This window comes from Calidris pugnax, unplaced genomic scaffold, assembly GCF_001431845.1.
Source record: "Calidris pugnax isolate Ruff unplaced genomic scaffold, ASM143184v1 scaffold71, whole genome shotgun sequence".
Lineage (NCBI taxonomy): Eukaryota > Metazoa > Chordata > Aves > Charadriiformes > Scolopacidae > Calidris > Calidris pugnax.
In genome coordinates this window covers 2202310-2221064 of record NW_015090882.1, presented here as the reverse complement: position 1 = coordinate 2221064, position 18755 = coordinate 2202310, and the positions used below count along the sequence as shown (strand labels likewise).

Sequence of the window (18755 nt, the reverse complement as noted above, 5' to 3'; positions counted from 1 at the left end):
CCCCAGCACTGTTACTCTAGAAAAGATGAGGGAACTGTTTTACTGAGCCAGGCCAGGAGCAGTGGCTGTCCCACAGCTGGGAGAGCAGGAGGAGGAGGAGGGAAGCCTGGAGCAGAGGCTGCTGTCACCTGGTGCTGATGCCAAAAGACACAATCAAGCTGGTATTTTACTGCTGCCAACAATACAAAACGCGCATTTTACCACAATAAGTAGAGTATTTCCTACTTATTTACAACTCCAAAAGTCTGTCCTTACCCACGCACTCCCCTTAGCTTCCCTTTGTAACTCAGAAGGGTGTATTTTTGTCTGTCTGTATCCCCTTGGCCCCGGGGAACACGGGTTCAGAGACGTGGTCCTCACGTACCTTAATGACAGGAACTCGCGGCTTGAACCTCGAGGACAGCTGTGTTAGCACTTCTCCAAGCAGTTGCTGGTGTTTTAGAACCTTCCTCATTTTCATGATTCTCACAATAGCAGCCTGCACAACAAAAGTCAGAAAGGTGTGCTCAGGAGCAAGCTACTTCTCCTCCTGCCTGAAGCCACTTCACCTCCCTGGGCAGCCCCACATCTGCTCCTGCAAACTCCGAGCACCCGCTGGAGAAGCGATGGCTGCCAACACCAGCCACTCACCCAGGCTTTGAGAACTCACATTTCTGATGGCAAAAACACAGCTAAGTTCATACTACCTGGGTATTACCAGTTTTCACCCAGGACACATCTGGTGATGAATGTTGGTGGAACCCAAACACTCACCAGCACGATGCCAGAACAGCATCTACATTTTCTGTGCCAGACTCCAGTTGCCTTTTGGAGTATTGTAAATACATTTTTAGCTCCAGCACAACACACCGCAATGGCAGGTTGTCTTTTAATGAAATTTAAGGAAAACCTACAGCAAGCTTGATTAAAGGATTGCCAAAATGTAATTCTAAGTTCATCACGTGGCAGAATTGTGCGGTGCAAGTCACCTGAATCAGTAGTTTCCTGTCTTCCTCTATGTTTTTGTGTGTAGTTTCTTGCTCCTGCTTCTGTTCAGTCTTCATTGGCACATTGATGTTTACCCTCAATTTTTTGCTGTAAAGCAAAATGGAAGTTAATAAAACCGTTAGCCTGTTTAAAAACAAATAAATCAAAATAACAAAAAAACCCCTCCCAAAACCCAATTCTAAAATAAATGCCACACCACCACAATTGTTTTTACAACAAAAGGGAACTTTGGTGGCACTTCTGAAAATTTTAGACAATCTTATTCAAGTTTTTAAAAAAGTGAAACCCAAAAACCGCAACCAAACAAAACCAAAATACCTTTTTGATGGTTTGTTCGTGTCTTTCATGACTTACTGGATCCAACCTAGTGATCTGTTAGGTCAAATTAGTGCTGTACTCCATTAATTAAACTCCATTTCAAACATTTCTTGGGTTTAGTAAGAAACCTCCAGCCAGTGACCGGGACAAGAAGTCACGGGAAACAGAATCACCTTTCTGGATTTACAGACTGGATTCTCATCTTAAGGTAGAGAAATCCATTTTTTTCTGTAAAACTGAGTTCTGCCTCTGTCCCAGGGGCTCCCCGGGGCTGTGCTGGGGTGAGCCAATCCCCCCCCAGCCCCCCTCAAAACATGGTTTGGTGCCACAAATGGGGAAGGAGCCTGAGCCCCAGGGGTTGCTCAGCCCGTCAGCGGTGGAGAGAGAATAAATCTGATTTATTGAGCAGGCTCTCAAGCATCATAAATTGGGAACCACTGAGCCCCCCAGGGCAGCAACGCTGAGCTGCTTCCACCACTGCACTGCCATAACTGACCCCAAATTCTCAAACCTTGAATTATTTGGTTAAGGAGGGAAGAAAGCAGATAATAAGCAAGTTACAAGGAAAGGTTTAAAAATGTTTCTTTCACTGGAGATCTTCTCTCTGGGCAGTGCCGAGCTCCTCACTAACTGATGAGTGTTCACATCTATCCTCTGGTAAGCGTGGTAAAAAGCCACCACAGGACTTGTGAACAGCTTAAAATATACAAATGTAGGTAATAAAAACTACCGAAAGTCGTGTTTATTAAGTTTTCTAATCACTGTACACTCTAAAGTTCTGAAGTGAGCCTCATCTTCTCATGTTATCTCCAGGGGATGAACCTTTGCTGGTCCCTGGTCACTGCTGTAACCTTGTAAAACTGAATGTATTTTGCTAAATGCGTGCAAGCCATGCACTGCCACCTCAGTGAAAACCAGCACAATTTCTTACCAGAGATAAATTATATAAGAATTAGACAAGAATCAAGGAACAAAATGAACCTAAGAGAATGTGTCTGTGCCTTGGCAGACCTTACACCAGCCAGAGAGCTGGAAGCTCACCCATCCCCCCACTGCCCACCCCTCTCCTCTGAAGCCGGTACCCGTTGGATCTCTATTTGAATTGGCACTTGAACCCTGGAGCTTTAGGTTTTACCAAAAATTTTGAAAACAGAGGGGGATGCTACCCATTATACACCAGTGACACGCGCTGCTGAAGTTTTGCCTTACTTTTTATAACCAAGGTACAGTTTTATTAAGGTATCTGGTTTTAACTCCACCTCATCCACATTCGCATTTTCATCTTCCAAAACCTGCAATAAATAAAATAAATATTCGTTAATATATTTTTCTGAATGTGAAGCAGGTCATAAAAAAGCGAGAGTACTTACAAGCAATTTTGATTTCAACAGTATCTGTAGAACTTGTGCCAAGATATCCTACAAAATTACAGAAAACACTATCAGCGGAGACAGACAGCACCTTTCTCTCACTTAAAATACTTCAACATGAATACACGTATTTTGATATCATTTTGCAAAACATTGCAAAGTAAGTGGGGGAAAAAAGTGCAGTAAAAACGTAGTTCACAGAAATAAAATGTAATAAGCCCTTTTTTGGGTGTTGGGACATATTCCCCCTTGTGGTTGGTCAAATGCCCCCAAACAACAGATCTTTCCAGTTGCTGTTCCAGGAGCTATTTTGCAAGCAGATTTTTAAGTGTAAGGAATCATTTTTCCTATCCCATGCGACTTACAGATACCATGGCAACCTTAAACCTGAGGAAGCAAGCACCCTCTCCTTTCTGATCAACACTTTTTTCTTTCCTTGCTTGCAGCAGGGAGCTGCTCCGGGTGCCCCTGGGTGGCTGCACCACCCTCAGAGTTCTCTGCAGGCTTGGGAGAACCTCCTCTTTCACCACAGAGGACATCTGCTGGGCTTCACACAGTTCAGTTGTATCAAGAGTTTCATTCTGGTCCCACAGTAATTTAGGCCAAATATTTATTTTACATAAATATATATATATTTACCTGCAAATAAGCATCTGTAATAAATGCCAACCTCCTAAGACTCTGTCTCGCTGCAAACCATCACCACCAGTAACTTTCTAGATGTGCATTTCTGTAAGTAAAGATCTCACTGACTAGGAATTGCCAACTTTACCAGAAGTCTCAGCAGACTTGATTCTAACTTTACTAGTAAAGGACACAGATGCCAAATAAACTTTGGGCTATAAAGTCTGCTTGGAAAGAAAAGGAGAGAACCTCCTCCCACAAAAGAGAGTGAGCTGCTGAGACGGCAGAGTTTACAGTGTCCACGTATCTAAGTCTCCAGATGTAAAGAAGAATGGATGCACAGATCAATAGGAAAAAGTGGTATTTTTCCTAGAACGTTGTCTTTTAATATTAAAACGTATGTAGTGAAACACTGAAAACTTCCTGCCACAGCTCAGCAGGAAGCTGAGTAATGAACTAGTCACTAGTGATGACCAGGAGTTCACACACACTCAGATTAATCAGAGCACCAGGCAATTACCATCACAGGGAAGTAAACCAGGCAAATTAGCTGACCAAGAAGAGAGCAGGACAGAAACAGATTCTGCTTTCAATCCTGTCTAATCCCAGTCTCTTAACGACAACTGGAAGAGCCCTGACAACCAAAAGTCTCGTTCACAAGAGTGTGGTAAAAACGTGCAAAGTCACTACCATTTTTATTTGGGTGCTGTCTGTCAGCTGCTGCACGGTGTAGGCATCTTCTGTGTTGTACTGCAGTAAAATGGCCATCTGGAACGTGGACGCCTAAAGATCAGAAAAGTAAAATGGCCATCTGGAACGTGGACGCCTGATGGATGGGAACAGAGAAGGTAGGGAGAGGGGGCAATCAGAACATGAGCACCAACAGATGGACTGTCTCATCTCAAGAGTCTGAAATTCACCAGTTGAACACACATACTGGCCTATCTGGACAACAGAGAATGGCCAGCTAGTGCTAATCATTACAAAATACACAAGCATCTGATGCCTATCTGGACAACAGAGAATGGCCAGCTAGTGCTAATCATTACAAAATACAGAAGCATCTGATGTTAGTTATACAACCCAAACTCTACCTTCGAGCATTATCTAAACATAAACCCTAAGATTATGATCATTTAACTAACTGCAGACACTTCATCACATCTTTTACTGTGGTGTCAAAGCCTTACATTTCTACTTGCTAACGTAACTCTAAATTATTGTCCTCTGTCACACCCTGACTCTTACCCATTTAATCTTCATGAAAACCTACCCAGACTACTGAATTCGCCCTGGAAACCCTCCCCATCCCAGCAGAATAACAAAACTAGGTTTATAAACAAGGCTTCAGTGCCTTATTCACATCTATCAGTGCCTTATTCACATCTATCACCACAGGGTAAACACATGTTGATGACAAGTTCAAAGTCTGAGATTATCTTGTTTCTTCTCCACTGTTGTGAACTCCTCTCCTCTGCCTACCTTTGGAGAGAAAGCAGACCTAAGCAGCACCAGCAGCAGGAGATCTCATGCAGAGAGGTTGCAGTTGTCTCACATAACGCAGTTCGACACCAGTTTAAACCACAAGTAATGTACTCCCTTTTCTAAACTAAATTTCTTTTAAACACGGGTCTCGAGTACCATTACAGTAACTAAATCAAACATATACTAAAGGTTCTATTCATTGTGACACCAACAACCATTTGGGGAAGGCTAACATTTATGTTCACTTAAGCAACAGGCAGATCTGGAGTCATCAAGCCTTGCATCTGTGCTTGGCTTTGCTCAGAGGCAGTGGTGTTATTCACAGCAATAAAGCTGATGAATGCACCTGAGCATCATAGATAGTAGCTATATATATGTATCTGCATGTATATATATGAACCCAACCCCCCCAATTAAGGAATGGAATGACTTAAAATACTTGACCGTGATACATCGTTACATACAGTTAATGAATATTTTCACATACAAATAAAATACAATTCAATTCACTGTTTTATCTATTAAAATAAGTTTGTGTGCGGGCATAGGTATTCACACCAACTCCTCTACTTCAGCATCTACACACTTCACCATTTTAAACACATTTCTCTGCACAATGGTCCTTTAAAATAAGGAAAGGCAATTATCTCCAAACGAGGAATAAAGAGGCTGAGCAGCTCATCCACATGCCTTTTAAATGATCAGCTGCACCCAGTCCTCTGAACACACTCCCTCACCACCCTGTGCTCCTCTTGGCACGATGTTGTTCTTACCTGTAACGTGTACCTATTTTTGAAACAGTTGGTAACCAGTTCCCCTTTGGACAGCTGATACAACCATGTTAATTTTCTTCCGCTATGACGACTGGCATAAAATGCAGTAAATCTCTGATAGCTCCGTTCTAACTGTATAGAAACAACAAGAAAGAAAGAATATTATTTACCATTACTAGAACATGCTCTGGAACCAGCAAAGGATCGCTCTCAACTACCACGTTGTCCAACTAAGACAAACAGAAGTCTCAAGTATTCAAATAACTTCAGACTGGATGAAAATTTCCCTTTGTTACGAAATTTTAAAAACAATAAAAACCTAACCAAGCATGTAAGTTCCATTCTTCCTGTTCTGCTACATTAAGCAAGGCTAGAAAGGTGGTTTCTTTTAACTGCCTCGATCCTCCAGGTATCAGCAGCTGAACTTACTTCTCAAGGCAGGTGTTCAGGTCTTGTCTATTCTGGCCGAGCACTCTACAGAAAACTAGTGATTATAGAATCTTTAGGTACTAACTGGAGAGAGCCGAAGCAATGGCAAGAAAAAGTTTCTTAAATAAAAGTATACAGAGAAAAATACACTATTATCTAAGATTTGCTACAATGACTGCTGAACAATACGAAAACAAATTCATTAACCTTCTTCTCAAAGCATATTTCACACAGTTCCCTCCCACCACCTTAATCACTTATCTTGTCCCAGGTACCCTCCTCCAGCCAAATAGGCAAACCCAGTCCTCTCTGACACAAAAGAAAGCAAGAGGAGACACCAGCCTCACCTCGGAGGGCAGAGCGAAGGTGCAGGACTGCTGGAAGGGCCACGATCCCGAGCTCAGCACCTGGATGCTGAAATCCACTGCAAGAGAGGGGAAGAGCCCGGGCTGCGTTATCCCCCTCGCCCCCAACCCAGCCCCTCTCACACAAACGAGGAGTTACTCTGCCTTGCTCAAACTAACATCCTGAAAAATCATTAAGCGGTACTTTTTTTTTTAAGTTCTGACCCTAAACCAAAGGGCAGTCACTCAGATTTCTCTGGTTTGTGTAAGTCGTTAACCCTGCTCCGCAATTGACTTCTCTTTAAAGATGCAAAATGTAAAAGTGTTCATTTTTTATGTGTCCCTAAAGCTCGTCACTCCACAGTACACCACTGCAAGCAGAACATTGCACGTTTATACTTGTAAGGCATTTTGGGCAAGTCAGTAAGAATAACACAATCACAAAGTAAAAATTGACTCCTGAGAATACGCAACTCTAAATGTAATCCAACAAATAATTATAAATTCTTTAGAGAATTTTTGGTGTTCTTTAATGAAAAAAAATCTTTATAAAAAAAAAAAGTGATAGGCCTAACCAAAACCACGATATCCTTTTTCCTTTCATACTTTTACACAAGTATGATCTCAAGCCACGTTGTGCTCAAAACCAAGGACTCAACTTCATTTTTCAACTTAATTACATACCTAAACATGAGCTGTAAAATCAGGAGGAGGCTACCCACAACAGAAGATATAAACTGCTATTAGAAGACAAAGTCCAGACCTAAAAGACTAATTCAAAAATCCTAGCTGTCTTGGTCAAAAGAATACTAATTCTATATTCTGGGGTTTGATGCCTGAATCAAATATTTCTCTCATGCAGTTAGCGCTGCAGAAATAAGAGGAAGCTGAACTACTCAACAGTAAGTTAGACAAATGTATTACTTACAATCTAAGGGTTCTGAATTGGTCAGGTGCTTTTTAAATTGCTCGTTCAAGTCCTTGCTTACACCAATATCTTGGAACATCCGTTGCAGCTTGGAGGTGTACTCAAAACCACAAGCTTGCTGTATTTTAAAAGCACAGGTATGTCAGCAAGACACATGGAGAATGACAAAGCATCAGAGCCTATTTTCTTAATAAAAGATGCACAAAGATCAGTATTTCACTTACTCAAAGCCCTGATGCCAGCTAGACATGCTCTTTAGCTGCCACCAAGAACTGAAGAAAATTTTGTTTAGAAGTGAAGCAAGACACACGATGAAACAGACTACTAAAAGATACTAGATCGTATTTTGCTTGATCTTGAATGAACAAGGGTTAATGATATTAAGCAACTTCTCAGCAGTCATTCCCTTGGATAGTTATATCCATGTCATTCATTCGGATAAGAATAATTAAGCTTAACTCCATCTGAACCCCATCTGACAGACAGGCACTACGTGCTCCTCAGGAGCTTATTAAAAAAAAAAAAAAGATAACCTAGGTTGTATATTTTTTCTATTGTACATAAAACAATGACATGAAAGGATGTATTTTCCAAGGCAGCCTGGAGACTTGCAATAGGGGATAAAAAAAAAAAAAAGATAACCTAGGTTGTATATTTTTTCTATTGTACATAAAACAATGACATGAAAGGATGTATTTATAAAGGCAGCCTGGAGACTTGCAATAGGGGAGATGGTGGGACAGTCACAGCATACTCACTTTTAGTTTGGAGATCATGCTTGCCTCAGCATCGTCACTAGCACTGTTCTGATGTACCAGTCTTTTTGCCAGCATTTTAGCATAGAATTTTTGAAACACATCTTTATCCTCAATGTACTTGAAGACAACCATCTGGAAAAGCCAAGGCAATTTGTAAGAAAAAAAATGTAAAAATTTAAGCATTTGTCTCTTATCCTCAATGTACTTGAAGACAACCATCTAGAAAAGCCAAGACAATTTGTAAGAAAAAATGTAAAAATTTAAGCATTTGTCTTGAAAGATCTACTTGAAAAAAGCAGTAGCTCCTTCATTTACACTTAAATTTTTATGGGCAGGGGGGTCTCGTTCAGGGTTTTGGCAGGGTGGGGGAGTGTGGTGGTGTGTGGTTGTTTTACATGGGGGTACTATATTAAACACATTAACTGTATCTTCCATATGTACAGCCTTATATATGAATAAATACATAGTATGTGTAATTATATAAAAACACATCATAGAAATATATATATGTTGTATGTGTACGTAAAATTGAAGTAAAAGCATAAATTCCATTTAGCCACTTTAACTCTGCCATGAAGGGCTTTTTTTTAATTAATCAAAAACCACAAACAACAAGCCACAAAGAGATAAAGATTATTACTTAAGTAATGAAATCAAACATACGAAATAAAAGATTTTCTCTCATCTGACTTACGTGACAATTGAATATTACTAACTTTGCAAAGTTTACACAGAGAAGAGTTTTATTTATAGACATCTTACCACTTGATTGAGTGTATCTTCCAATTCCGCTTCTTCGGGATTCTTTGAGCTGCAATTAAAGAAGTGCATTTTTAATGAGTCCCAAAACTGCTAAATAAAACAATGTATAGGCATATATGGAAATTTCATAGATAAGGAACACAGATTGAATACTTTGGGGATGAAAGACCTTTGTAGAGAGGAACACTTGTAATGAGATGAATGCTTCTCTTCACTATTACACAGGTAAGCAATTCTGAAGACTTTGAAACAATAGGTTGAAGTCCTGGACCATGAATTGCTCAATACTTCCTGATAGCCTGACACTTGTCAGGGTTTATGGGCTTAAACACAGATGTCTCTCTTCCTGCCTTTTCTTCTGCTGCTAAATGCTATCTTTCTTTCCTATCTTAGACAGGACAGTGAAAAGAGAACAGCTCAGGGAGCTGGGTCTTGTCTGGCTGAGAGCTCAGGTGGGCACCACATCGTTCTCCTCCACATGATGCTTGTCCACCAGGCATCCCCCAGACCTACTCTGCAGAAAGCTAGTATTTATAAAGGGGAAAAGAAATCTTTTGCTGAAGGAAAGAGGGGATAGGGGAGGGAAAACTGAGCAAGTTGTTCTGGTTGTGGGTTCTTTGGTGGTACTTTTTTTTCCCCTCCCTCAAAACAGAAAAGTTGCCAGTGACAAAACTGACACCAATCCAGTATGAACTGAACTGAGACCAACTCAATGTATGAGTTGCTGAATCATTTGGAGCCAAACACCTTCATTAAATTACGAAAGAGGTGTTAGAAAGCAGGTTTTGTCCTCTTCTATTTCTGCCCAAATGGAAGAAGGTAGAAAGAAAACAACAGGAAGAAAGCAAAAGTTTTAATGGAAAAAGGGTTTGTGTGTCTCTTCTTTGCATGTAAAGACAAATTTGGGGGTGGTGGGGAGGAACAAACTAAAAAATTCCTTCTGCTTTATTAAAAAAATAAAACACGGTTTTGATAAGGAAAGAAAGGTCTTGGATATTGTATTATCTCCCCTCTCTTCTTTAAAAAAGAAAAGTACACTGCATATAATCCTTAGGGATGGTCCTACTGATTTATTTTTTTTAATTCAGAATTTGGTATAATTAATTTTCCTTGAAACACTAAGTTCTGTTTCTGAAGACATAATATAAAACTTTCATACGCTAAAACCTTTTAAAACAAAAACCCAACCTGAAATACTAATTTGTCTTTGAAGACATACCTTTTCTTTAGTAAAGAGTCACAGTATCGTGCCAGTAGCTCTGGGGATTTACTGGATGATTGAGCCATTTTTGTCACTGCATTATTATTTATAAATCGACCACAAGCCTATAAATCACAAAAGACAGTGAAATTGTGGGAGGCGAAACACTGAATAGAAAAGAAATGTTCCCCACATGCCACTCCATGTACTCACTTTGTCCAGTGCAGCCACAAAGCCAGCATCGTTGTTGAATGCAGACATGACTAAAGCATTGTATTTCTTATGGACATCCAACACTGTCTGTACATACATTTTTGGATCCTGCAATAAAAATAGATGGCTTTTTGCAACCCGTTGACTTTCTGCTTCCTCCAAAATGGAGCTAACCACTGGCCTAAGCCAATTTTTATGGGGAAAGTATACAAAGTATTAGAAATATTTTAAAGGACAATTGTATGCAGACTAGTTTACATTCTATGTCCATGACCAACTTGGAGCACAAGCTTTCATTTACAGCAACCAGAGCACAGAGTGCAGCACATTATATAGTACAAAAGACAACAAAACCACTTACTCAACTACTGCAAACATTTCCAGGAAGGACGTTTTCAAAGACATAAGCTTAATTCGAATCAGACCTGAGAGAACTGGACAATCATAAAATGGCAGTTGCTACAGAAGAAACCCTTGAAACAAATCTCTGTAGTAAGAAGGTAACATGTATCTTCAATAGGTACAACTTAGTACCTCCAATAAAAATTATTCGCTCAACACCCAGTGGCAGCCAAGTGCCAATAATTAAGTTTATGACACTCACAGGCTGAGTCTTTTATGCAATTATTGATCTCTGCATCTCAACAAAGATGGAGTGGAGTCAGAGTAGGAATAGTGAAGAGCAACTAAAACACCAGGCAGACAGGGCAGCTACAACATGCTAAAAAGGCTAGAAGTCTTCAATTTGGAGATGAGAAGTTTGAAAGGGCATATAACCAAGGTTAACAAAACCAGAAGGATGACCAAACAGATGAACAATCACTAAAAGCCACATTTAATAACTACGGGGCACTTGATGAAAGTGATAGGAAAGAAGTTTAAGACAGATAAAGAACATCTTTACACACAGGATAGTTGACTTGTGGAACTTGCTGCCCACAGGAGGTTGTTGGAATGAGGTAGCATCATTCAAGAATGAATTAGACAAACCATAAGTAAAAGCTACAAGGGCTGGGCGTGGGGGTACTCCTGTAATGTTCCTATCGTCAGAGCGCTGGATGATGGCAACTAATGGCAAAAGATGAGCAGGGCTGTATCAGGATCCTGAAAAGCTTTTCCTGTTGTCACTGAAGAAAGACATAAACTATGTGGACCATCAACCTAATGCCATGCTTGAGATAAAGAGCTGAGATTATTGAGAACCTCCCAGACAAGATACTCAAGCAGACTTCAAGGACGTTCAGAAAGGCATCTACTGATTACAAGGACTCCAAAAAAAAACCCCCCCAAAAAAAAACCCAGCCAAAAGCCCTAAAAGCAGTAATCTTCTGACTGAAGAGCAGTCTCCTTAATGTAGTTAATGGAGTCTAGAGCACAACTCATTTCGCAGTAAAATCTAAAATAGGTCAGATGAGTCAAGCTGGTATGACTATGGCTCTCCACTGACTACAGAGAAACTGAAAAGCATTTTCCCAGCTGACTATCTGTTTAGACACAGTACAGATAAATTAAGGTAGGGAGAGTCAATCCTACCCAAGTGTGATGGAGGGCTAACAAGGCAATGATGAATAGCAATACTGTGGAGTGAAGGATATTGGAAGAAGGGGTAAGATGGTTCCTAAGGGAGACAGCCAGAGATACTGTTATGAAAATGAAGAACAATGTGTGGAAAAAGAAAAAGGAACATAAAAGATAGGTGAAGAAACATGAAGTGTCATGGTCAGGAAGAGTTTTGCAAGTAGCTGGAGTCGAAAGAACTAATATGTACAAATCACAGGGTTCTCTCTCAAAGATGAGCTAATTCCTGGAGAAAAAAAACAGCTTTAATTTCTCTGGCAAATTCTTTAAGGCTCAAGTACAAAGAAATTCAGAGTGATGCCCACTAGGGGAACGTGTCAACCACAGAGCACATCAGATTTCAGAATGTGAGGTGACATCTACAAATGAAGCTGAATTTCCTTCATGATTTATAAAAGCTAAATGATTCACTGCTAAAAAACTACACACTAAAAACCACAGAAGAAAACAGACACTAAACACAGGTAAGACATTTTTATCTGTGCTAAAACCTGAAGTTTTTACCGTTCTCCATGCAGTCATTACAGATTACTGCTTTAATGATTACTAGTATGAAGCTATTTCAAGAATATCTGAACCAGGACACTGCTAGAAAATGTCACATTGTCTATAGACTAAAAGGTTAGGAAAGGGTTTAAAACAACTTCAAGTTGCCAAGATTCAACCCTAATCAATAAAAATTAAACCTGAAATTACAATTACGGGATAAAATTAAGAAAGCCAATTATATGTCTAAATGACCATGGTGTTGCAGAAGACCTGAGCTGCTCCCTCTCCACCCATTTCACTTCCTCTTACATTTCTCTTGCTTTTCCAAGCAGAATTAAGCCATTCATCAAAAACCTGAAGCCAACAGAAACTTTCTGCCCATCCAAGCCCGACGTCTGTATGACGACAAAATAAAAATATATTCCACTGGAGACAGTGCTTCTCAGAACAGTAGACTCAAAGGTATATTTCTGAGCGTAGGATGCTGTACTTGCACAGCCAGCTTTTTAAGCAGCACGACATCCTGACAGGGAGTAAAAACCTCACAAAAACAGAGAAAACCCCAAGCAACCAACCCAAAGCTCAAAGAGTAGTAACACAGTGATGTGAGGTGGTTTTTTTTTTAAGCCTGCTATCAACATTTGAGGATTGCCTAGTCCTCATAAATTATCTCAGTGAGAGGGAAAACATAAGTAAACTTGAAATTATATCTGGAAGCATCCACCCTCCTCTAATGTGAAACTGGCAGCACCACACACAGACTTTTGATGGGATACTTGCATTTAGAGCAGCTTCTCCACATTTCTCAATTGCAGCTAGACCCTGATTATGAATGTGGGTTTCCAGAAGTTTTTTCAGCTCTCCAAGGCCATCCTGGATTCGAGACACAAGGTTATACATGCGTCCCAAGTCTGGAGAAAAAAAAAAAAAAAAAAGAAAGAGAAAGCCAACATCTCCCATTTGTACTAGCTATGACTCCAGTTTCCCATTTACAAGTTGCCAATAGGAGTTAAACACCCATCAACACCAAAACATACCTGCAGTTGCTCCTATAAAAAGCCAAAAAAAAAAATACAGCAAAATTTATACAGCAAATCCTTGCACTAACCTAGAAAGCTAAGATTAGTTAAAGAGAAAACAACCTGTTTAAATATTAAGATATGTTTTACCTTCGCAACGCTACATAAATCAAGAAGAAAAAAAAAATTACTTTTTAAAGATGTGCAATGATTTAAAACTGGAGCTTATACCCTCTTATTTAGATGAAGTTGTGAAGTGTTACCATGAATTAGGGCTGTCATTAGAGCTACTGCTGGCCGTGCTAGCAGTACGGCATTCCCTGCTCAACCACTGTCCTGTAAATCTTGCTCTGAACAGGAAAGTTCTCAGAGATCTCACACCACCTTTTGTATAAATAATCCTTCTACTTGGGGCAGCAGCAGTGGTAACGGTTGGAAATTGAAGGCAAAATGTTATGTATTGATATGACCTTAGCAGACAAACTGAAACCTTATAAACATTACATCCTCTAAGGAAGCACTAGCAAAAGGCATCTCTTAAAAAAAAAAAAAACAAAAACAAACATTTAAGTAACTGACTACAAGTAGAAATAACTGCATCTCAAGGAAAGAAGAGGTTCTGAAAAGCACTACCATGGAACAAAACTAACAAAGGTAAAAATAAATTAGACATCATTTCATGTATGTTAAAGCCGCATATTAAAAATCTCACCAGTTTTCAGCCAATACTTCCCAAAATCAATCAGTAATTTTGGAAAGTCTAATATTAAATAAGTTTTTGTTTTTATTCTTAATTTTCAACAGGGCAGATGCTTTGTATTTAGAGTACAGAACTCTCTTTTTAAAAAAAAATCAAACTTTGATATGGCCATAAAGCAGATACACAAACACAGCAGTCACCTATTGTGATCTCGCCCTCTCCCATGGGAAACAGTAAACAACCCCATTAGTTAGTGGCAACTAATGAGGATATTTCACCTTGTTGAAGCCACTTCAAGGTTGTCAGCTGCACCTAGCACTTCTAAAGTATAAGGACATCTCTGAAGGCTTTATGAGCAATTTATTACCACCTGAGGATTAGCAGATTAAATAAAACAGAGCACTCAAGCAGCTGTGTGGCCACTGAGCTCTGAACACAATCCACAGAACTGGATGCCTTTAATTCTGCAGTGTGACACCTTGATTCACACCCAGGTCTGTATAAAGCTTTCCTTTCCTTAGAACTTGGGCAAACTTAAACTTTTGGATTGGAAACGCCACTGTCTTTTCTCTCTGAAACACGCATTTGCAATCTGATGTTAAACTTCCATAACTATGTAAGCATGCTGTTCTTTTCCTAAAATTCTGTAGGTAAAAAAAGTAGGCAACTAACACCGTGCATAAGACATAAGAAGCTGCTGCTACACCTACCCACAAATAGGGACTCACAGGCTGGTCTATCAGGACATCTGTATTTGGTGAAATATGGAAGAGATGCTACAAAGCCTCACGGAAGATTTACATGGTAACTTCACCTAAATCATTACAGCCTGCTCCCAAATAAATGTAATTACTTCCTACAGGTATCACACTGGTGCAAATAGGTAACATGACAAATGCACCCTATAACCTTTCTAACTAGTTGCACAATGCAATTAGAAAGTTGCAGAACACCAGCAGGAGTGGCCCGTGATACCATACGCTGAACAGACTTCACACAGGAGGACCTCAAAACCAGTGTCCTTTCAAGAGCAAAGCAATACAAATTTTAACTGAGAGTAAGATTTTATTATCATTTTAGGATAGCCTACAACAGGTTACTTTAGCGTATTACAAATTTGAGAGTATGGTGATTAAAGAATGAATTCTCAAAGAGTCTTTCAAAATAAATGGTTATAATCTTGAGACTTCATGAAACTTAAAAAGGGCCAAGGAAGGAACTACTGTAATTTGCAGTGAAGCGAGGCCTGATAAAAGAAATGTTTTGAAAAAGAAAAAAATAATCAGACATTTTAAAATGCCTAATTAATCTTAGAAATACCCCAAATGAAAGTAAAACCAGAGACATAGAACAAGACGGTGCCCAAGACACAAGATACTTCTTTTCCTTTTTTTACCTCAACAAACCTAACAGAATTGCATCACTATGGTAAGTGATCATCAGAGGCTCACGTAACCCACAAGCTCCATCAAGTAAGGGGAAAAAAAGAAAAGCCTGGAAAGGCTTTTCTTGTTCCTGCTATTACTATTTTTGTTGTCAGAAGATATTTATGAAGTCATTTTACTACTTAACACCCACCTGCACATCAAAATCTCTTCCAATTACAGAGTAAACACATTTATTTACAAACATAAACAACATCTGACCCTTAAATACTAGTACAAGATAATTTTCTATTTATATTTGAAACAGGTAACTTCTGACCTGTTCACACTGAATTGCCCTTTTCTACTTTGAAGAATCTCTTAGTTATCAGCATGACGATTATAGCAATTATTTATAGTTGGTCTTTTAAGGTTGATATATAAAGAAATAGAGTCATAGTTGCAATTCACAACTCTCATATGAATAGTATCAGCAGTAACTTAATCATAGTACCTCTTAAATTCTGCCACTCTCTTAAAAGTAGTATTTCAGCTATTGAGCCTTACCTTGGCTTCCTATATAGATTTAATTAATTCCCCAACTGGAAAAACCAGAAATACCATTCACCTTTATTTGCATGATGGACAGGAATTATGTGGCCCTAGTTTTGACTGTTTGTGCTAAGCATTAGCTCCTGAACAAATTCATGAAAATCAATAAAATTGACAATTCCTTAAAGATACCTAAACTCTGATAATCTTTACTTGTTTTAGAGGAAACACTGAAGAAATCTTAATTCTACATGTTCTCTGTGAAAGTATAAACTCCCCATTAGTGGCACTTAAGACTCTTTTTCACAACTAAAATTATCTTATCGTGTAATAATTTCACCCTTTCCCATAAGAAATTTTATGTACTGTATTTTAGAAGCTCCTTATTTGCTTCTATTCCTCTTTTAACATTTCCTGTGTTAAAGTGCTTCAGTACTTCTAGACAACTTGGATTTTAGAATCCTCACTGCTGACTCAAAGATCCACACGTTGAACTGAAACAGCTGGTAGGACCGTTTCTGGTCTGGTTTTCTTCTTGCATCTCTCATATGCAAGCTTCAGGTTCTGCTCAAGAACCTGAAGAGCTCAAGTGCTCTTGAAGTTCTTCTAGCCATGTTAAGAGAAGTCAAAATAAGTGCTGTTTTGCCTTAATATCTGAGATCGGAACAAGCTTCTCAAGGCAACCACCTCAGCCATCCCAATTTAATCAAAGGCTTAGTGTCTATCTTCTCACTTAATATAATTCCTGAACAAATCACATTTTAACCATCACCAAAATTTACGTTGTTCACAAATCATCAGGAGGGAGCTCTAAGCGTAAAACCAATTGTTTGCATCTCCTTACCTTCGTTTTTGTCAGCATCCAACAAATTCTGAAACTCTGTATGAAATATCTCCAGGTGTTTTTCAATAAGTACCTGCTCGCATTTTCGTGCTAACTCATCTTGTGTGCTCTCATGGAGATACACCTGAACTCTACGCTGTTCCTCAAGAAGGCGAGCTTCAGCCTACAGAACAGAGAGAGAAACATGAGACCCGTATGGAAGGCAGAACAGAAATCCAACAGCAGAAAACAGATGACCAGTATGTTCATCTAGAAAACAACAACAACAAGAACAAAAATCAAACCTCTCACTAAATGCACTGGTATAGTCCACTTACTCAAGCAGTTATTTTTCTGGGATTCATAATGTGACCCCCACACACACACGTATATATGGAATCAATGTTTATGTTGATAATATTATATACTGTTTAAATGGGGGTGGAGAATCACAGCAAGATTATTTTCCTATTGCTTCAGAGTGAGAAATTTACAGGTGGAAATCTGCTGCCAGAAAGAGAAAGCTGCAGACGTGAGACACTGGCAGTTTTAGCATTAGCAAGCTCTCCTGCTACAGACATAGTTTTGTTTAAGACAAACTTGCACTCCTCCCTAAAAGGCAGAAAAATACAATTTAACAATATGTCCATGACAAATTTATTTGAATATTCTCATCTAAATTCTTACACAGAAAAGCTTCCCAATAACCTACAATCATTTAAATTATGCTAGCATTTATGCTACATATGTATGTCTTTGCAGCAAACCAAAATTCTAAATGTCACTCAAAGACTAGTACTTATGCCAAAATGTAGAACTGAAGTTGTTTATGTAACAATTATCTGTATTTCGTTTGCAAAAGCATTAAAGGTTCACTTTACAAGCCCTCTCTAATTAAAGCACATTATTATGGATAAAGTCCGAATTATTTAAATTAATAATGTCACCAAAAGAAGGAAATTAAAGTAATGAATTTTCCTAGTATTTTAGAGTAATGACTAAGAAGGAAATATCGTATTATGGACAACAGAACACTTTCACTGCAAGTACACTGCATCATACACACACAGCTTTAAATAATCTCTGCCACTGTGAGCTTTGCTCATTTTGATAATAATTTTGCAGTTAGCTCTTGTGAAATGGTCCTGGATTACTGCCTCCTGGACTTAAAGCAGTACAAATCAAAACACGGAAAACAAAATCAACAATTTGGGAAGTGATATAAGCTCCTGCTTCAGAGTACTCGTCAGTTTCTTACCAGTAACAAATAAAAATAAACTTCTTTAATGACAGCAAATACCAGCAAATCTTTCTTATGAATGCTGAAAACTGGAATCAGACTAGTAGAACTAGGTTAAACATCTTATGTTTAATTAAGGTGTTTCTTTAGTTGAGGAAATTCTGCCACTTCTAATGCTGCTTCTAAAAATAACATTAAAAGTGAAGGTCTCAGGGTAAAGTCAACTGTCACTTAAGAGTTCTTTTATGAAAACAAACATTCACTCTGACTTCAAATTCGCTTACACTCTCTCACTTTTCCTGTTCTTACAATTCTATTTTCCATTTAAAGTCATATTTCAGAAACAAGAAAAAGAATTAGTTGACACAACAGTATCTTTGGCTGTTTTAACTATAAAGACCTAAAGTTCTGTTTGAGACCTTATTTCAAGGAACAGCCTTTAAGAAGTACTGCCCTTTTTCCCTACAGCACATCAGGCTGTGCCAGCTTTACTGGTGAGTCTGGCCTGAGAACAAAAACCCACAATCCTTCTAAACTCGGCAAGTCTGCCTTCAGTAACTATATACACATAGCCTAATTCTAATTAAGATTTCATTGACTACTTCTTAGTATGCCACGTGACTGCTGGCCAACCTGCAGCTTTTCACATCAGTCATTCAAGGTGTTTTGTAACAGAAAAGAACCCTAATTCTAGCAATATTCGAGTAATAGTTGTGGGGAGTACTACTCTGTTCCAGGCACTCAAGTGACATGCAAGATTACAATACCCAAACTGGAAAAAAAAACCCAAACACTAAG

At 38.9% G+C, this 18755-nt stretch overlaps 1 protein-coding gene across 1 annotated transcript in view; it reads right to left on the bottom strand.

Moving 5' to 3' along the window:
• CUL1 (cullin 1) overlaps nucleotides 1-18755 on the bottom strand; it is a 38212-nt gene that overhangs the window by 1880 nt on the left and 17577 nt on the right. The window contains exons 7-20 of the mRNA XM_014946968.1: nucleotides 16739-16901; nucleotides 13040-13170; nucleotides 10193-10300; nucleotides 9998-10104; nucleotides 8779-8827; nucleotides 8017-8148; nucleotides 7259-7376; nucleotides 6334-6410; nucleotides 5558-5689; nucleotides 3990-4082; nucleotides 2676-2723; nucleotides 2515-2597; nucleotides 969-1074; nucleotides 365-478 (exon numbers count right to left, since the gene is read on the bottom strand). Of these exons, the coding sequence (XP_014802454.1) occupies nucleotides 365-478; nucleotides 969-1074; nucleotides 2515-2597; nucleotides 2676-2723; nucleotides 3990-4082; nucleotides 5558-5689; nucleotides 6334-6410; nucleotides 7259-7376; nucleotides 8017-8148; nucleotides 8779-8827; nucleotides 9998-10104; nucleotides 10193-10300; nucleotides 13040-13170; nucleotides 16739-16901 (1461 nt within the window). The remainder of the gene's footprint in view (nucleotides 1-364; nucleotides 479-968; nucleotides 1075-2514; nucleotides 2598-2675; nucleotides 2724-3989; nucleotides 4083-5557; nucleotides 5690-6333; nucleotides 6411-7258; nucleotides 7377-8016; nucleotides 8149-8778; nucleotides 8828-9997; nucleotides 10105-10192; nucleotides 10301-13039; nucleotides 13171-16738; nucleotides 16902-18755) is intronic.